Source organism: Acartia tonsa, chromosome 6, assembly GCF_053477335.1.
Source record: "Acartia tonsa isolate MP-2025a chromosome 6, ASM5347733v1, whole genome shotgun sequence".
NCBI lineage: Eukaryota > Metazoa > Arthropoda > Copepoda > Calanoida > Acartiidae > Acartia > Acartia tonsa.
The window spans coordinates 17,207,977-17,226,122 of NC_137265.1; the positions used below are offsets into that span (position 1 = coordinate 17,207,977).

At 30.9% G+C, this 18,146-nt stretch overlaps 1 protein-coding gene across 3 annotated transcripts in view; it reads left to right on the forward strand.

Moving 5' to 3' along the window:
• The window catches only part of LOC145321994 (inactive dipeptidyl peptidase 10-like), a 155,630-nt gene that overhangs the window by 109,576 nt on the left and 27,908 nt on the right, over nt 1-18,146 (forward strand). For all 3 annotated transcript variants that reach the window (XM_080163716.1, XM_080163717.1, XM_080163718.1), the window contains 4 exons: nt 6,888-7,008; nt 10,866-10,939; nt 12,079-12,152; nt 12,655-12,748. In XM_080163716.1, the coding sequence (XP_080019842.1) occupies nt 6,888-7,008; nt 10,866-10,939; nt 12,079-12,152; nt 12,655-12,748 (363 nt within the window). The remainder of the gene's footprint in view (nt 1-6,887; nt 7,009-10,865; nt 10,940-12,078; nt 12,153-12,654; nt 12,749-18,146) is intronic.

Here is an 18,146-nt window from a genome sequence, read left to right on the forward strand (position 1 = left end):
CATAGGAAACATATTACATACAGCTAGACATAAACAAGGATAACAACATCCATAGGAAACATATTACATACAGCTAGACATAAACAAGGATATCAACTTCCATAGGAAACATATTACATACAGCTAGACATAAACAAGGATAACAACATCCATAGGAAACATATTACATACAGCTAGACATAAACAAGGATATCAACATCCATTTGAAACAAATTACATACAGCTAGACATAAACAAGGATAACAACATCCATAGGAAACAACTTACATACAGCTAGACATAAACAAGGATAACAACATCCATAGGAAACATATTACAAACAGCTAGACATAAACAAGGATATCAACTTCCATAGGAAACATATTACATACAGCTAGACATAAACAAGGATAACAACATCCCTAGGAAACATATTACATACAGCTAGACATAAACAAGGATATCAACATCCCTAGGAAACATATTACATACAGCTAGACATAAACAAGGATATCAACATCCCTAGGAAACATATTACATACAGCTAGACATAAACAAGGATATCAACATCCCTAGGAAACATATTACATACAGCTAGACATAAACAAGGATATCAACTTCCATAGGAAACATATTACATACAGCTAGACATAAACAAGGATATCAACATCCATATGAAACAAATTACATACAGCTAGACATAAACAAGGATATCAACATCCATATGAAACAAATTACATACAGCTAGACATAAACAAGGATAACAACATCCATAGGAAACAACTTACATACAGCTAGACATAAACAAGGATAACAACATCCATAGGAAACATATTACAAACAGCTAGACATAAACAAGGATATCAACTTCCATAGGAAACATATTACATACAGCTAGACATAAACAAGGATAACAACATCCCTAGGAAACATATTACATACAGCTAGACATAAACAAGGATATCAACATCCCTAGGAAACATATTACATACAGCTAGACATAAACAAGGATATCAACATCCCTAGGAAACATATTACATACAGCTAGACATAAACAAGGATATCAACATACCTAGGAAACATATTACATACAGCTATAAACAAGGATATCAACTTCCATAGGAAACATATTACATACAGCTAGACATAAACAAGGATATCAACATCCATAGGAAACATATTACATACAGCTAGACATAAACAAGGATAACAACATCCATAGGAAACATATTACATACAGCTAGACATAAACAAGGATATCAACATCCCTAGGAAACATATTACATACAGCTAGACATAAACAAGGATATCAACTTCCATAGGAAACATATTACATACAGCTAGACATAAACAAGGATATCAACATCCATAGGAAACATATTACATACAGCTAGACATAAACAAGGATAACAACATCCATAGGAAACATATTACATACAGCTAGACATAAACAAGGATATCAACTTCCATAGGAAACATATTACATACAGCTAGACATAAACAAGGATAACAACATCCATAGGAAACATATTACATACAGCTAGACATAAACAAGGATATCAACATCCATAGGAAACATATTACATACAGCTAGACATAAACAAGGATATTAACTTCCATAGGAAACATATTACATACAGCTAGACATAAACAAGGATATCAACATCCATAGGAAACATATTACATACAGCTAGACATAAACAAGGATAACAACATCCATAGGAAACATATTACATACAGCTAGACATAAACAAGGATAACAACATCCATATGAAACATATTACATACAGCTAGACATAAACAAGGATAACAACATCCATAGGAAATATATTACATACAGCTAGACATAAACAAGGATATCAACACCCATAGGAAATATAGTACATACAGCTAGACATAAACAAGGATAACAACATCCATAGGAAACATATTACATACAGCTAGACATAAACAAGGATAACAACATGCATAGGAAACATATTACACACAGCTAGACATAAACAAGGATAACAACATACATAGGAAACATATTACATACAGCTAGACATAAACAAGGATACCAACATACATAGGAAACATATTACATACAGCTAGACATAAACAAGGATAACAACATGCATAGGAAACATATTACCTAGAGCTAGACATAAACAAGGATAACAACATACATAGGAAACATATTACATACAGCTAGACATAAACAAGGATAACAACATCCATATGAAACATATTACATACAGCTAGACATAAACAAGGATAACAACATCCATAGGGAATATATTACATACAGCTAGACATAAACAGGAATAACAACATCCATAGGAAACATATTATATACAGCTAGACATAAACAAGGATAACAACATACATAGGAAACATATTACATACAGCTAGACATAAACAAGGATAACAACTTCCATAGGAAACATATTACATACAGCTAGACATAAACAAGGATAACAACATCCATAGGAAACATATTACATACAGCTAGACATAAACAAGGATATCAACATCCATAGGAAACATATTACATACAGCTAGACATAAACAAGGATATCAACTTCCATAGGAAACATATTACATACAGCTAGACATAAACAAGGATATCAACATCCATAGGAAACATATTACATACAGCTAGACATAAACAAGGATAACAACATCCATAGAAAACATATTACATACAGCTAGACATAAACAAGGATATCAACTTCCATAGGAAACATATTACATACAGCTAGACATAAACAAGGATAACAACATCCATAGGAAACATATTACATACAGCTAGACATAAACAAGGATATCAACATCCATAGGAAACATATTACATACAGCTAGACATAAACAAGGATATCAACTTCCATAGGAAACATATTACATACAGCTAGACATAAACAAGGATATCAACATCCATAGGAAACATATTACATACAGCTAGACATAAACAAGGATAACAACATCCATAGGAAACATATTACATACAGCTAGACATAAACAAGGATAACAACATCCATATGAAACATATTACATACAGCTAGACATAAACAAGGATAACAACATCCATAGGAAATATATTACATACAGCTAGACATAAACAAGGATATCAACACCCATAGGAAATATAGTACATACAGCTAGACATAAACAAGGATAACAACATCCATAGGAAACATATTACATACAGCTAGACATAAACAAGGATAACAACATACATAGGAAACATATTACATACAGCTAGACATAAACAAGGATAACAACATCCATAGGAAACATATTACATACAGCTAGACATAAACAAGGATAACAACATGCATAGGAAACATATTACCTAGAGCTAGACATAAACAAGGCTAACAACATACATAGGAAACATATTACATACAGCTAGACATAAACAAGAATAACAACATACATAGGAAACATATTACATACAGCTAGACATAAACAAGGATAACAACATGCATAGGAAACATATTACATACAGCTAGACATAAACAAGAATAACAACATACATAGGAAATTTTACATAACAATATACATATGAAATACTTAAATATAAAAGTAGTAAGGTTTTTTTTAAATTGATGGTTCGAATGGTTTGTACTCTTTAGGGCATCTGTATAAAAGCCTTGGCGTTGTTTAAGTTTATTTTACTGACCTAACCCTCTCTCTCCTGATGGCTAAGGGCGAGACAACAAGTCCAAACATATGAAATACTAAGGTTTTTTTTGTCCATCACGATACCGCTTATTTCTGAATCGTTTGAGTTCTCCATTTTATGAAAGAGCCACATATGTCCCTGTGAGGATTTAAATGTTTTATTTAAAAATGAACTAAAAGATAAGAGCGAATTAAAATACTGATCAAGAAAAAAATACGTTTTTGACAGACAGGCAGAGAAAGTGAGTTATAGAGTAGAGTGTCAAAAATTTTAAAATTTTAATTGTTTACCTTATCAGGAAGTCAATAATTTGTTTTCCACAAATAGATTGATGATGGACATGCAGGAAACTATACTTTTAAGTACAGAGTAGCTTCGATGGAGAAAAAAAGAGGATGCTAGAGATAAGGAGTCTGAAAAGGCATGTAATGAAGGATAATAGATTCATACCAGAGACAAAAGAACATTAAGCATTTTCCTATTAAGTTACTCACACAGTAAATATTAGAGCTCTGCAACCGCCAAATATTTTTGTGGATTTTTTGTTGAATCATCTTTTTAAGTAAAAGCATCTAGGGGCTTTTATATTTGTAAATATATTTTTTGTAAGGAAACTGAGTTGGCATAGACCATCCCAAAAGTTAGATTTAAAAATATAGCCATAAACTAAACCAAGACCTATACGAAGCTTTGGTAATATAAAATGAATAAATCAACCGGTTCAGGTGTTAGATACAAATAAGAAATGTTCCTAATTTATTTTCGGAATAGAATGCTTTGACTCCTACAATGTATCTCTACCAGAAAAAAAGTCGTGCAATAAAAGGCAGTCACAAGCTACATAGTAAACTTCAATGAAAGATACGTAACCATGATTATGGGTGATATTAAACAAAAAATAAACAGCGGTATAAGCAGTAAAAATGCGGCTTCAATATAAAATCAGACGTTTCACTCCTTAAAAAGTAAATCCTTAATTTTTTTATTTGTCTAACAATTATAGAGTAAGAACAAATAACAACTTGTTTTTTAATGACCATTGCAAAATGAACAAATATTTGTTTGGTTTTTTTTTAACTTAATAATAGCAGTTTTATTTATCTTAAGGAAAAGTTAGAACTTTTATTTTTCCTAGAATTTTTTTTATAAATCTTTAGAAACTTAAAATATAAAATTACTTAACAAAATATTTTGTTTTCTCGGTTTAAATTTAATGAAATTTGCTCTAAAACATGAATTAAGCTATTAATGTTTACATATTGTCAGGACTCAACAGGGATAATACAATGGCAGATAAATTGATGTACATTCCCAATCACGAAAACAAAAATTACCCCTTTTGTAGATTACAATTAGTGGTTGAAGCTTTTAAACACTCAATATAAAGAACCAACCAATAAAAATTCAATATATTCCCAAATAAGTGAATGAATAAGAAAACGCTGTTTTAAAACTTTGGGGACTTGTATAATTAACAGCCCAATATTCCCTTCCTCCCTGGCATCTTGTATTGGCAATGGACTTATTTGAAAAGAAGTTGATAAGGTGGGCAAAAACTGAAGTGGTTGACTTGATTATTTAGTAGATGGAACAATTATGTGTTTTTGCACATTTCTTGTGGATAATAATTTCTATTTGGCGACCTTGCAACTTTTGCCACATGATCAATTAGTGCAGGGATAAGACAATAGAAGGTAAAATATGAACCCACAAAAAAAATTCTTTTGAAATTAATTGGAAATACGGAGATTTCTCGTTATTTTGTAGTTCTTTATTCGACTATGCTCCTTATGAAAACTGCCTATTTTTGTCACCTAAATTTTAATGATAAATATGCCTTTGATAGCTTGTAAATATAGAGTTAATGTTATGTAGACCAATTTAACTGCCATTAGCCCTTCCCTCCCTTTATTTGTTCAAATATAAAAACTCTTCTTTTTTTCGCATGGACATACTTTTCCTTGTTACTATGAGAGATATTCAAGGTTAATTATGTTCACTTTTTTCAGAACATCCAATTATATCAGACAGAAATGGATATGTAGATGATATTAAAGTTTATGTCGGAATTTCTTTCAATTATTATTCTATGGATACATAAAGCTGTATGATTTTTTGTGTGTCCTTTAACCATTGACCCGATATAGATATTTCAAGTTTTAGGAAACATTTACAAATTTTTCGTTATGGGTTTAGGCTATTTCTTAAGTCACATTCCTCCCCCTTCAAATGAGAACCCCTAGAAGCTAGGGTCTATTTATCCCGCGTTATAAAAATGAAAGTTGAAAGTTCTTGAAAGATAGTGAACTATAATTTTGTGTACATCCCCAATGATGATAATGATTAAATTACCCATCGCGTGAATTAGAATAATTGTTTTAAAAGTTTTTTTTTGAAACAACCAATCATAATTCAAGTATTCAAAGTTTCCGAGCCAACGAATAAGAAAACGTGGTTGTAAAACTTTGGTGACAATAAAAATTACAGTCAAACTTGAACAAGATGTTTATAATTAAAGTCAGTTTGAAATGAACAAAGCGTTCGATAGTAGAATTAAAACATAAAAGACGTGCTATAATAGCGGATATAGGATATACGTGGTTATATTGAAAGGGGAAATTTTGTCGTCAATTTAGTTTGCAAATAGGGACGTCATTCCTTGGTCAGGTTCATCCAGTAGGAGAGAATGGGGATAAAGGGGGTGGATTGTGGTGTGGATATCGTTATTTTAGCCAGCTTTGAGTATATGAAAATCTGTTGCAACATCCAATGCTAATATTGTTAGGTTAGAATACCCAAAAACTTTTATGATATGTACTTTAATTATCTATATCTTCTAGTATTTTTTTCCTTAATGATAACTTTAAGGCAATACAATAATTCCTTTATCCCCTGTGAGAACCATTATTGGGTATAATTAAATGGTATATAATTATACAGAATAGGAATACATGTATGCCTGCATAGATGTCTGGCAGATATTTAGTGGCCATGCTTGTCAATAATTATAGTATATCTGAGTGTACTGTACAAGGAAATAACCTTTCCAAACTTTTTTTTTAGAGATTCATAGTGAAAGATTGTCGAGACATCAGTAAAATGGGCTTAAACAACGCCTTCAATTCAAAGCCATGACCTAGCTTGTTAAGTTACATATAGTCGACATAAACGTTATTAGATTGTAAGCAAACACAAATCATCTTAGTTTCACAGAGTAACTGATGAAAAATTCTTTGTTTAGGAATTACTATGTTGAGAATGTTGCCTGGGTGGACTCAACAACCTGGACTATCACTTGGTTAACCAGAGAACAGGATTTCAGGATTGTATCACTCTGCAAGACTTCTGGAGCTTGTTCTCAGGTATAGAACATCTATCTATCTACCTCTCTCTATCTATCTATCTATCCATCCATCTACCTGTATATCTATATATCTGGAGACTTGGTTAACCAGAGAACAGGATTTCAGGATTGTATCACTCTGCAAGACTTCTGGAGCTTGTTCTCAGGTATAGAACATCTATCTATCTACCTCTCTCTATCTATCTATCTATCCATCCATCTACCTGTATATCTATATATCTGAAGACTTGGTTAACCAGAGAACAGGATTTCAGGATTGTATCACTCTGCAAGACTTCTGGAGCTTGTTCTCAGGTATAGAACATCTATCTATCTAACTCTCTATATCTATCTATCTATCCATCCATCTACCTGTATATCTATATATCTGGAGACTTGGTTAACCAGAGAACAGGATTTTAGGATTTTATCACTCTGCAAGACTTCTGAAGCTTGTTCTCAGGAAGAAAATATCTATCTATCTACCTCTCTCTATCTCTCTCTCTCTCTCTCTCTCTCTATTTATCTATACATTCATCTACCTGTATATCTATATATCTGGAGACTTGGTTAACCAGAGAACAGGATTACAGGATTTTATCAATCTGAAAGACTTCTGGAGCTTGTTCTCAAGAAGGAAATATCTATCTATCTACCTCTCTCTATCTATCCATCCATCTACCAGTATATCTGTATATCTAAACACATGGTTAACTAGAGAACAGGATTTCAGGATTGTATCACTCTGCAAGACTTCTGGAGCTTGACCTCAGGTATAGAATATCTATCTGTCTATCTTTACATCTCTCTCAACCTATCTACCTATGTTGACTAGAGTAAAGGATTTCAGTATTGTATCACTCTGCAAGACTTCTGGTGCTTGCTCTCAGGAAGGAAATATCTACCTCTCTCTTTCTCTCTATATATCCATCCATCTACCAGTATATCTGAGAACAGAACTAGAGAACAGGATTTCAGGATTGTATCACTCTGCAAGACTTCTGGAGCTTGTTATCAGGTTGAGAATACCTCTCCATGTACTTTCTATATATCTAACCATCTAGTTCTATTTATATTTATCTACTACTCTATCTATCTATCTACCTTCCTATCTTTCTATCTATCAAGAGATAGGATGGATTTTAGGAGTGTGCATTTGAAGGCTTTTGGTGCTTTCTGTTATTTATCATATTTGGTTAATATTTATATCTTTTTATCTCCGTTTGTATTGTTCTATTCTGCACATTAATGATTTCATTGGTAAAAATACTCAAAAAACATAATGTACATTATAAAGCTGCAGGTATTACATTATATTGTATCTTTCTATCTGCTTCTGTATTGTTCTGTTCTATATATTAATGATTTTATTGGTAAAAATACATAGAAAACATAATGTACATTATAAAGCTGTAGGTATTACATAATTGACTAAGCTTAGTACACAGGGATAAGGATGTGCCAACTAAAGAAAAAAATAATTTGCCCCAAATATTTTGCAAGTAAAGTTGCTATTGTTATGCATTTTTTCCGGGGAGGGGGGATGAACTCACTAACTTTATGCACATGGTTAAAACCACGTGGGAGTTCATTTAAGTAGCACGTTGGGATATGACAGTATTTGTTATTTCAGACCTTGGGCCTAAATTTTTGCCCACGAGAATTTTATATTATATTTTAACCTTATAATATTATGACTTTTGTCTTATTAGTGGTGCTGGTCATTATATTACATACAATCTTTTATTTCTACATTAGATGAATTGAATATACAATTTTATACTCATTTGTTAGTAGCAATATAATACTATATCCCCGCAAAGTAGTTTGATGTACACATTAACATCCATAACATTGATTGTATCCCCCTGACAGATATATCAATTACATCTTATGCCCAGTAATAATACATAAAACATGGATCTACTTAACTCTTACCTTTACAGATACATTACTAGCGGCTTAGCCTCTATCATCTAGGGATTATACAAGAAAAAGAATAACCCATATTTTAATTTTTCTTAGCTATATAATCAACTTTATAAAAAAATGAAATATTAACAGCTTTTTGCTTTGTTGTTTTATTTTTTTAAGCAAACGATAAAAGTATATTTTAGTAACCTCAACTTTTATATAGCGAAGCTACTTTAAAATTCCCTTTGTCTGTCCATCCAAGTCATTCCGTAACGCTATAGGGAAATGCGAATTTCTCGGCTACAATTAAAAATGACATAAATCTATAGAATGCTACATTGTTTTTTAATGTTTTCTCTCTTTTTTATTGTTTTAATAACTTAAAATCTGCAATATAACTTAGTTTGTCTGTCTGTTCATTCCATTATTTTTTTAAGATCTGCTACTTATGGATGTTGTCAACCTAGTGTTTTATAAAAGAACTAAAAAAGTGTTTAGTTTTGGTAATTATAAAATCCACAACAAAAATAAAATAATAAAATGCCTTTATTCTAATTTAAATAATTATTATTCACAAAATATTGCATTAATATGCCAATATTCATTTCCTTTTTATTACATGAACATGATTTATTATGAGAAAATGCAGGTAGTATATGTCAGGGAGGGAGTGTTTATTACTCTAGTCCCCAATGTTTTATAATTACGTTTACTTATTCGTTGGATTATCAACTTTGGGGACTTATATTGAATTTTAATTTTTTGATTCATTAAGTGTCAAACGTTTTAACCACATATTTTAGTGTACAGAAGGGGTAATTTTGTGTATCATCATTGGGGATGTACATCAATTTAACGACCATTGTCTTATCCCTTTAGATCCCTGCATGTATGGTTATAATTCATACTTTTAATACATTAGCATGTAATAATACTTTTTATATCACAAGAAGTGCTAACAATGCAGGATAAAAAAAAATATTTATAATCCTAAAACATCCAAACAATTTTTTCCAATAAAACTTTAATTTAATCAGTAACTAATTTTCCTCTTACAGACTAGTAATGATTTAAGATTAAATTTCTTAAAATAACATATTCCTATTATAAAACTATCTAACATCATTTATTTGATCTATCTATTGAAATTGTCTATATATATACATACTTCCAGAAATTATACAAGCAATATTCAAATCATTTGTAACATTTCCGTTATAATAACCATACAATTTATCTGTATGTCATATATTATTTCAGTTATTTATCACTACAGATATTTATCTTCTTTAGGAATCATTTGAGCCAGCTTCAAATTAATGGGTATAATAGCCTATCACATGTTCATTAATATACCTTTTTAACTTATCTATCTATCTATAATTCATCCTCCTATCTATCACAGTATACTGCTATTTATCTATATTTCTTGGAATCATTTGAGCCAGCTTCAAACTAATGGGTATAATAGCCTATCACCTGTTCATTAATATACCTTTTTAACTTATCTATCTATCTATAATTCATCCTCCTATCTATCACAGTATACTGCTATTTATCTATATTTCTTGGAATCATTTGAGCCAGCTTCAAATTAATGGGTATAATAGCCTATCACCTGTTCATTAATATACCTTTTTAACTTATCTATCTATCTATAATTCATCCTCCTATCTATCACAGTATACTGCTATTTATCTATATTTCTTGGAATCATTTGAGCCAGCTTCAAATTATGGGTATAATAGCCTATCACCTGTTCATTAATATACCTTTTTAACTTATCTATCTATCTGTAATTCATCCATCTATCTATCAAGTAATACTGCTATTCATATATCTTTTTATGAATTATTTGAGCCAGCCTCAAATTATGGGTATAATAGCCTTTCACCTTTAGATAATAATAACAATCATATCTATCTATCTATCTATATTCCATCATGATATCCATTTTTCTAGGAATTATTTGAGCCAGCCTCTAATTATGGGTATAATAGCCTCTCACCTATCCATCAGAAGCCAGTGCTTAACAGGCAGGATAATTTAAAAATGCATCTCAATCAAATATTTGGAGGAAAATTATCTTTGAGATTATATTTGTGCATAATTGCTGGTATAACAAGAATGATTTTGTACAGTGTAATTTAGAAAGAAAGACTGATTTAAACATATAAAAAATTGTATGGGGCATTGTATCTATACAAAATAGCCTAAAACCAAACCATTTTAACATACAAACAACTCTTTAAAATAGTATTTCATTTCCTTTGATAAGTATAAGATGATTAGATATTCTCATCAGATATTTTATTGTGTTTCCTACCCGCATGGTCATTACTACATAGTACATACACATTAATTAGAGAAAAAGGATAATCAAGTAATCAAAAATTAAATATTCTACCTCTATTTGTGTTTCAGAGGTTCGATTAAATAAATTACTATTAGATGGACCTTTATTTACAACTTTGACAATAAAAAGGTATATAATCTGTGGTGAAAAATCTAATGAAATCAATTTAAAGATTTAAAAAGATACACTAGTTTTTACCGGCAAATATTTAAATGATTAAAAAAATTTTACAAAACAGATTTGACTAAAAATAATTCCAGCTTTAATGTAATTTAAAATCATATGCTTATTTAATTTAGCTAAAAAAATTATTCTTTATAAGCTGTAGAATAAAAGTAATTGTTGTTTAATTACAAGTTTAAGATTGTCAAAATTAACCAATCAATGTGATTAACCCTCTATGCCAGAGATTTATGTAATAGTGAGACTATAATTTTTCCTGGTTCTTTTATAACATGTATGTACTAATAGTATTTATATTGCAGTTAAGTTTATACACAAAAAGTAAATTGTAGTATATCAAATTTGAAATAAAACTATTATGTCTATGCCTATTTGATGGTTGTAAAAGGCTCCTCTCAAGGACATACATGTTTTTTTTTATTTTGGGGAGGAAAAGGGTACCAATCTCAAAATGGTGGGTTAATTCAAATAGTTTAATAAGGGAGGTATATATGGACTGTAATATATATTAGTACCCAAAGTAACATAAGTATGCCCTCTTATTTATTGGGTCAAAAACTTTGATAATCATCAATATACCATCCATTGTCTTATCCCTTAAGCAAAAATAGATGCATTATTTTATATTTTACACAGAGATCTAACAAAAATGGCGTACATAGCTCTTAAATTAGAGGGAGAACTGGGGCTTTTCCCTCACATACACATCAAGGAAAAGATAGCATATTGGAAGTTTAACATTCTTGTTTCTTCAATCACCTTTAAAATTTATTGACTTTTTTTGCTGTTTTATAATTTGGTCTTGATGTAGATTATAACCTGTTAAGGATCATAAAGGCTGTGCATTTAGGGCCCTGTACTTAAAAGGGCAAGAAAAAAGATCACACAAATAGCCTAAACCTATCCCAGGGCTTAAATTTAAAGATAAGTTAGCCTAAAACCATCCCAGGACAATGTTAATTTTCCCTAATAGTAGAACTCAATTTAGTTCAGAGCTGGATCTTTAAATCATTTTAGTGGGGAGCAAGATCAAGGTGCGCCGAATTTCAGCCAATCACAGCGCGGCATTTCATAAAATGATGTGCTCTCATTGGTGAAAAGTTGGCTCACCCCGATCTGGCTCACCATTAAAATGATTTAAAGATCCAGCTCAGTAGTTGAAATCTAAAGCTAGAAAACAGGAAGAGAAAATGCTAATCTTTCAATAAAACTAGAATCTGAATTCTGACGGTATAAAAGGTCCTCAGATTGTGACACATGGAGCTTGGAGAGTTAAACAACTTCTAGACTGGGACCAAAACTACATGTAAGTGTTTTTTCGGCTTTTGTAACTGTATCAAGCAACTAAAAGCCCATATATTTATTGACCTTAAGTTGTATATACATCTATCTTATCTTACATTTTTTCATAATTTACGAGAAGCAACCCTTACACCTTATTTTGAAAATAAAATAGTCTAAAACTATCCTAGGAGCAATGCGAAGTTAAAGTGATTTACTTTTTCTTGAATTCTTTTACTTGCTTGAACTAAATTTAAATTGAATAATGCAAAGTTTTGTGTAAATCTTTTAAATCTGTTTATCTTTGTACGTATGTGCATTAATAATGGATTTATTATTTCCTGGATACTTTACCAGATTATAATAATAATAATAATTTATTTCAGGAAGTTAATAGTACAATATTGCATAGAGAAAATAGTCCACTGATTATTGTGTTCTCTAAAAAAGTGAAACTTGTAGCGGGCTAAATTAATGATCCCCTTCATCCATTCCCTTCACCACTCCCCCATACGAATTGACCAATAATGATTTAGTAAGTAGCAACCTAAATTTATCTTTCTCCTGTCATGATATTCAAGTATACTCTACATCCATTATATTAACAACAATTTTATGATGAACTAATAGGTCACTTATGTTATGTATTTTTGGTTAAGTTGAGAAAAAAATTCAGCTCTCGATGTACAAAATGTTAATGTATGTTATTGATCATACAAGCACAGTAATATCTCATGTGTAATTAATTGTGCATTTGTGTACTGCATATATGTACATTGTACAAAAATATATATTCTTAGTTCTGCTTTTAAGGGATAAGACAATGGAAGATAAATTGATCTACAACCCCACAAAATTGGGGTAATTTTCTGTGTATTAAAGTTATGGTTGATTGATTAGTTTTGTCACTTTTAGTATCCAGCGTTTTTGAGCTAACGAATAAGATTGGTTATAAAACTTTGGTTACCAGTTTAATTTACAGTACATTGTCCCCTCACTCTCTGGTTGTACCCAAAAAAAATGTATTTGTGTGTTTTCTTCATAAATGCTGTGTACAAAGAAGACTTGGTTTGTAAATTTATTTGTTGCAAAGCATTTGTCTGTTAGTCTGTTTACTTAGATATCTGGACATTGGACAGTAATAGTTATTTCTCGCATCGTATTATAAACGACTTTCCGCGGATATAAAATGTACAATTATAAGATTAAAACTAGTTTTTTAGCCCCGAGATGCCAAAGGCACCGGCTAAAAAAACTGGTTTTAATCTTATGACTGTACATTTTTGTATTCGCAGAAAGCTGGATATGATACGATGCTAGACATAGTTTTTTCGTATGGTAAGAGCCGGTTCCTATCCACCGGATTCGAATGAATACGAGAAATTATATTAACCCGTTCTCTAAAAATTTTGGGGGCTTGTTAAAGATCCTGATTAATTGGTAGAAACTTGCAGTGACTAATCTTTTTAATAATGAATTTTTATCTACAGGGATTAGTTTTCTAATTTATCACTCAATCTATTATCCCTTCAGATCAATGTTTTTGTAAATATTCCAACAAATATTTAACAAATAAATCACCATTATCACCAACAGCTTTATACAACAAGATCCATGTAAGCTAAAATTATTTCAAAATCAATTCAGCTTTTTTATTTAGTAGATAAGCTTGATATCAAATTAAATGTATCATTCTTGTTTTTATTAGAAAAACTGTGTTTAAACTAAATTAAACCATTTTGTCTTTTTTTTAGTTTGTTGTGCAAGGGATGTGTAACTTTTACTATAAATAAGGATCTGAATATGTATCTAAATAGTTTTTGGTATCTGCAGCTGCTCAAATATATATTACTAGCGGCTTTGCCCCTAGAGGCCGCTAGAAGTACTTGAAGAGGGAGTTGAAATCCTTAACCCAATTTTTTAATTTTAGTTTTTTTTAAATATTTTTTTTGGCGATTCTTCTTTCCCAAAACAGTTATAAACCTTCCCAGGACCTATGAGAACCCGATCGGTTCAGCTTTTAACGAAATTCATCAGTACAAAAGTTTGCAATGCCTTCTCCCTGATACAATTCTCTAGTATTGTCTGAGTAATTGTCTCATTTTCTTGGTTGGCAGCAAATGAAAAAGCTAAATTTTGCAGCCACTATCACCCAAAACAAGAATGACAATTGTCGAAAGGGAAAATTTATATACTTTAAAATAAAGTAGTTCGGTATTTTGTCTGTAGTCAACATCCTACCTAGCACCGAACCGATCGAGTTTTCCATTTTATGACAGCTTTATATAGTTCCGTGGATGGTTTTAGGCTATGTAATTCTTATATATAAGTTTGGTTTTAGGCTATGTAATTCTTATATATAAGTTTGGTTTTAGGCAATGTCCTACTTTCCTTACTCCTAGAAAATACATAGCTACTATTTGCTAGGAGCGCAGCCGATAGCTTTTTAAAAAAGTAATAATGTACTTCTCATTTTTAAGCTTGCTTTACCCATTTCATTTGGGCTTATTTCCCTATGAATTCTAATTTCACTTTTGGAATTTATAGGATGATTATTATGACAATTGTTGCGGCAAAAAAATGCATTACTTTCAACAAGTATTTGGCTGTAGCTCTTCCTAAATTTGATTTTAGATTTAAATATTTTATTATCCCTTATTTCATAGCTGATAGCATTATATTGTAAATTATGAAAGTACAGTCAGCCGAACTGAAATTGTCTAAATAAAGAAAAGCTTCACAAAGAATGAGGAAAGGAGGCGAGAACAATCATTTTAGATTACCAATATGTAACTCATTACCACTTTAGAAAGATAGAGCCAACAACTTGATAATAGTTTTGGGTTCGAATCCACAATACGTATAATATAAAAGTAACAACTATATCTTCTAATAGGTCTTGGGAGGGAACCACCACCTTCAAAAAATAAATCACGCAAGAAAAAGGTTATCTCCAAGTTATCTTTGGAGGGTGGAGGTACCTTCCCCTAAATTAATTATAAACCTTAGAAACATTTTCAAAGAATGTTTCTATGAAATATGAAAAAAATAAGAATTACAGTGAAAAAAAATTCTGTATTCAATTATGTTCATGACTATCATAGCAATGATAAGCTAACAATTACGTAGACATTATAAAATAGTAAAAGTGCGTATAAATTAATAATAGAAGGACAAAATAGAGAAAGTACAAAAAGATCGTGCCTATAGAGTAGCTCCACTACCAAAAAAAAAGGAAAATTGGAAAGGAAAAAACAGAATAAAAGATGTTTTCTGTGACATAATATAAGGAAACCACTTGGAATAGAATATATTAACATCAACAATAACAGATATATACAAACATAGACTCATTGAAACAAGAACAATTATGTCCATAAGTAGAACAAAAATAACGATTGATATCCGGTGGATCTGAACCGATTCTCAGCCATACTGAAAAATCATGTTTTCTGTCCTGAAGTGATGAGTAAATTTAGTTTTACATGGCAGAAATCTCACAAAATTTAATGGTTAGGAATGAAAATAAAATATTGGATTTATTATTACTTAGATCCTACACTAGGCTAATACAGTGAAACTTGTAGCTGGCTAAAATAACGATCCTTCCATCCCCTTTTCTCCTACTATATGAACAAACTGACCAAGAAGTCCATGTTAGCAACATAAATTAACGACAATTTTTCCCCTGTCAAAATATCCACGTATATTTGATATACATTAATAAAATAAAATTACACTGATACTTAGACAGCTTCTATATTTGTATTTGCTATTTGTATTTGTCTATACTAATATGTAAATGGTAAGTCTGCAATCATTGTTTTGGCATCAATCCAAACACTTTTTCTTCAAGTGATATATCATTGGGCTTTACTATTTTGTACATTTTTATTTTTATGATTAACTTGTTGTTTTTGTTGCTAGTAAGACTATTTTTAGTGTTGAAAAGAATAGCGGAAAAGTCTAGAGCAAAATAGTTTAATGTATTTTACCTCTATTGTTCGAATGAATTTAGATCAATTTAGTTTGGAAATTCCTTAACTCTTTTTGAATTTTGAAAGAAGAAAATTATATCCCTTGCTGGGGCTCTTGTTCTGAGGGGAACTAATCCTATGGTGTACTATCCCTGTAGGGCTCCTTTAACCTTTAGCTGACCTAACTTTACCTTTATAAAAATTAATATTTTTTTCATTTTACTTGTTTTGCTTTTTAACTTCTTTCTAAGGTAGGTAAGCCTAACAAAATTAATCATAATTAAATAAATCGATACATTTATTATTACTTGGATATTGCTGGCTTAAATACGATACTCTTAATCCACCTCCTCTCCCCTCCTACTGGATTAACGAACTTACCAACAATTAAGGTTTTTATTAGCAAGCTAAATTGCCCACAAATTTCCCCCTGTCATGATATCCACGTATATCCTATAAACATTATTAAATATGATGAAATAGAGAATGTTCATATGAGACAACTTTCACTGTGTCAACCTTTTTATACTAAAACAAAGGTACAGCCAAAGGATGGGTATTATTTGCAATGTTCATCAAAATAAAGTTTGGTGATTGAACAGGTTATGTGTAAAGAGAAATATTTCTGCCAAATAAAAAATATTTAAATCAAGTTTTCTTGTAAGTCAAAATACTATTTGTTATAGTATTTCGAGCAATCCTTTGATTGACACAATAAAAACTGTCCCGAATTTGTATTAATTTTGAGGAACACGACTCCAGTGACGTCATATTTTTCTTTCCCGAAAAAGGGAAGGGGGGAAGAAAATCTCTTCAAAAGAGATGGGGAAAACTCCCTTTTCTTCCATCTCTTTTTTCTTCCCCCCTTCCCTTTTTTTTCTTTCCCCCTTCTCTTTTTCGGGAAAGAAAAATATGACGTAACTGGAGTCGTGTTCCTCAAAATTAATACAAATTCGGGACAGTTTTTATTGTGTCCTTTGATTTCATAATTTATGTAAAAAGTATTGATTTGCACATATTTATAGAATTTGGTACTATACCAACCGTTGGCGACTGACATATTAGCAGTTCCTTGATTAATTTACCAAAAAAATCATTTTTTACTGGAACCTTAATTTTCAACCTTCAATAAAAATCACCTAGATTGATAATATCTAGTACTGGTAATTTTTGAACCAGGAAATAAGAGAATTTAAAATCATTTACAAATTCCCAAAAACAGAATATCGCATTAGATACAATAGTACGTTTTTTTATTATATGAAGCTTAAGATTTCCACAACTACGAAACTGATTGAGTTCTACTTTTTAGGAAAGCTAAGTTTAGGTCCCAAGATGGTTTAGGATGTTCCTGCCTCTTTCTCATCTCTTTGAATGCTGCGCCACCACTTGCAAATTATTTATTTTCATCTCTTGTCCAATCCTTGGATTCCTGGTACTATTTGT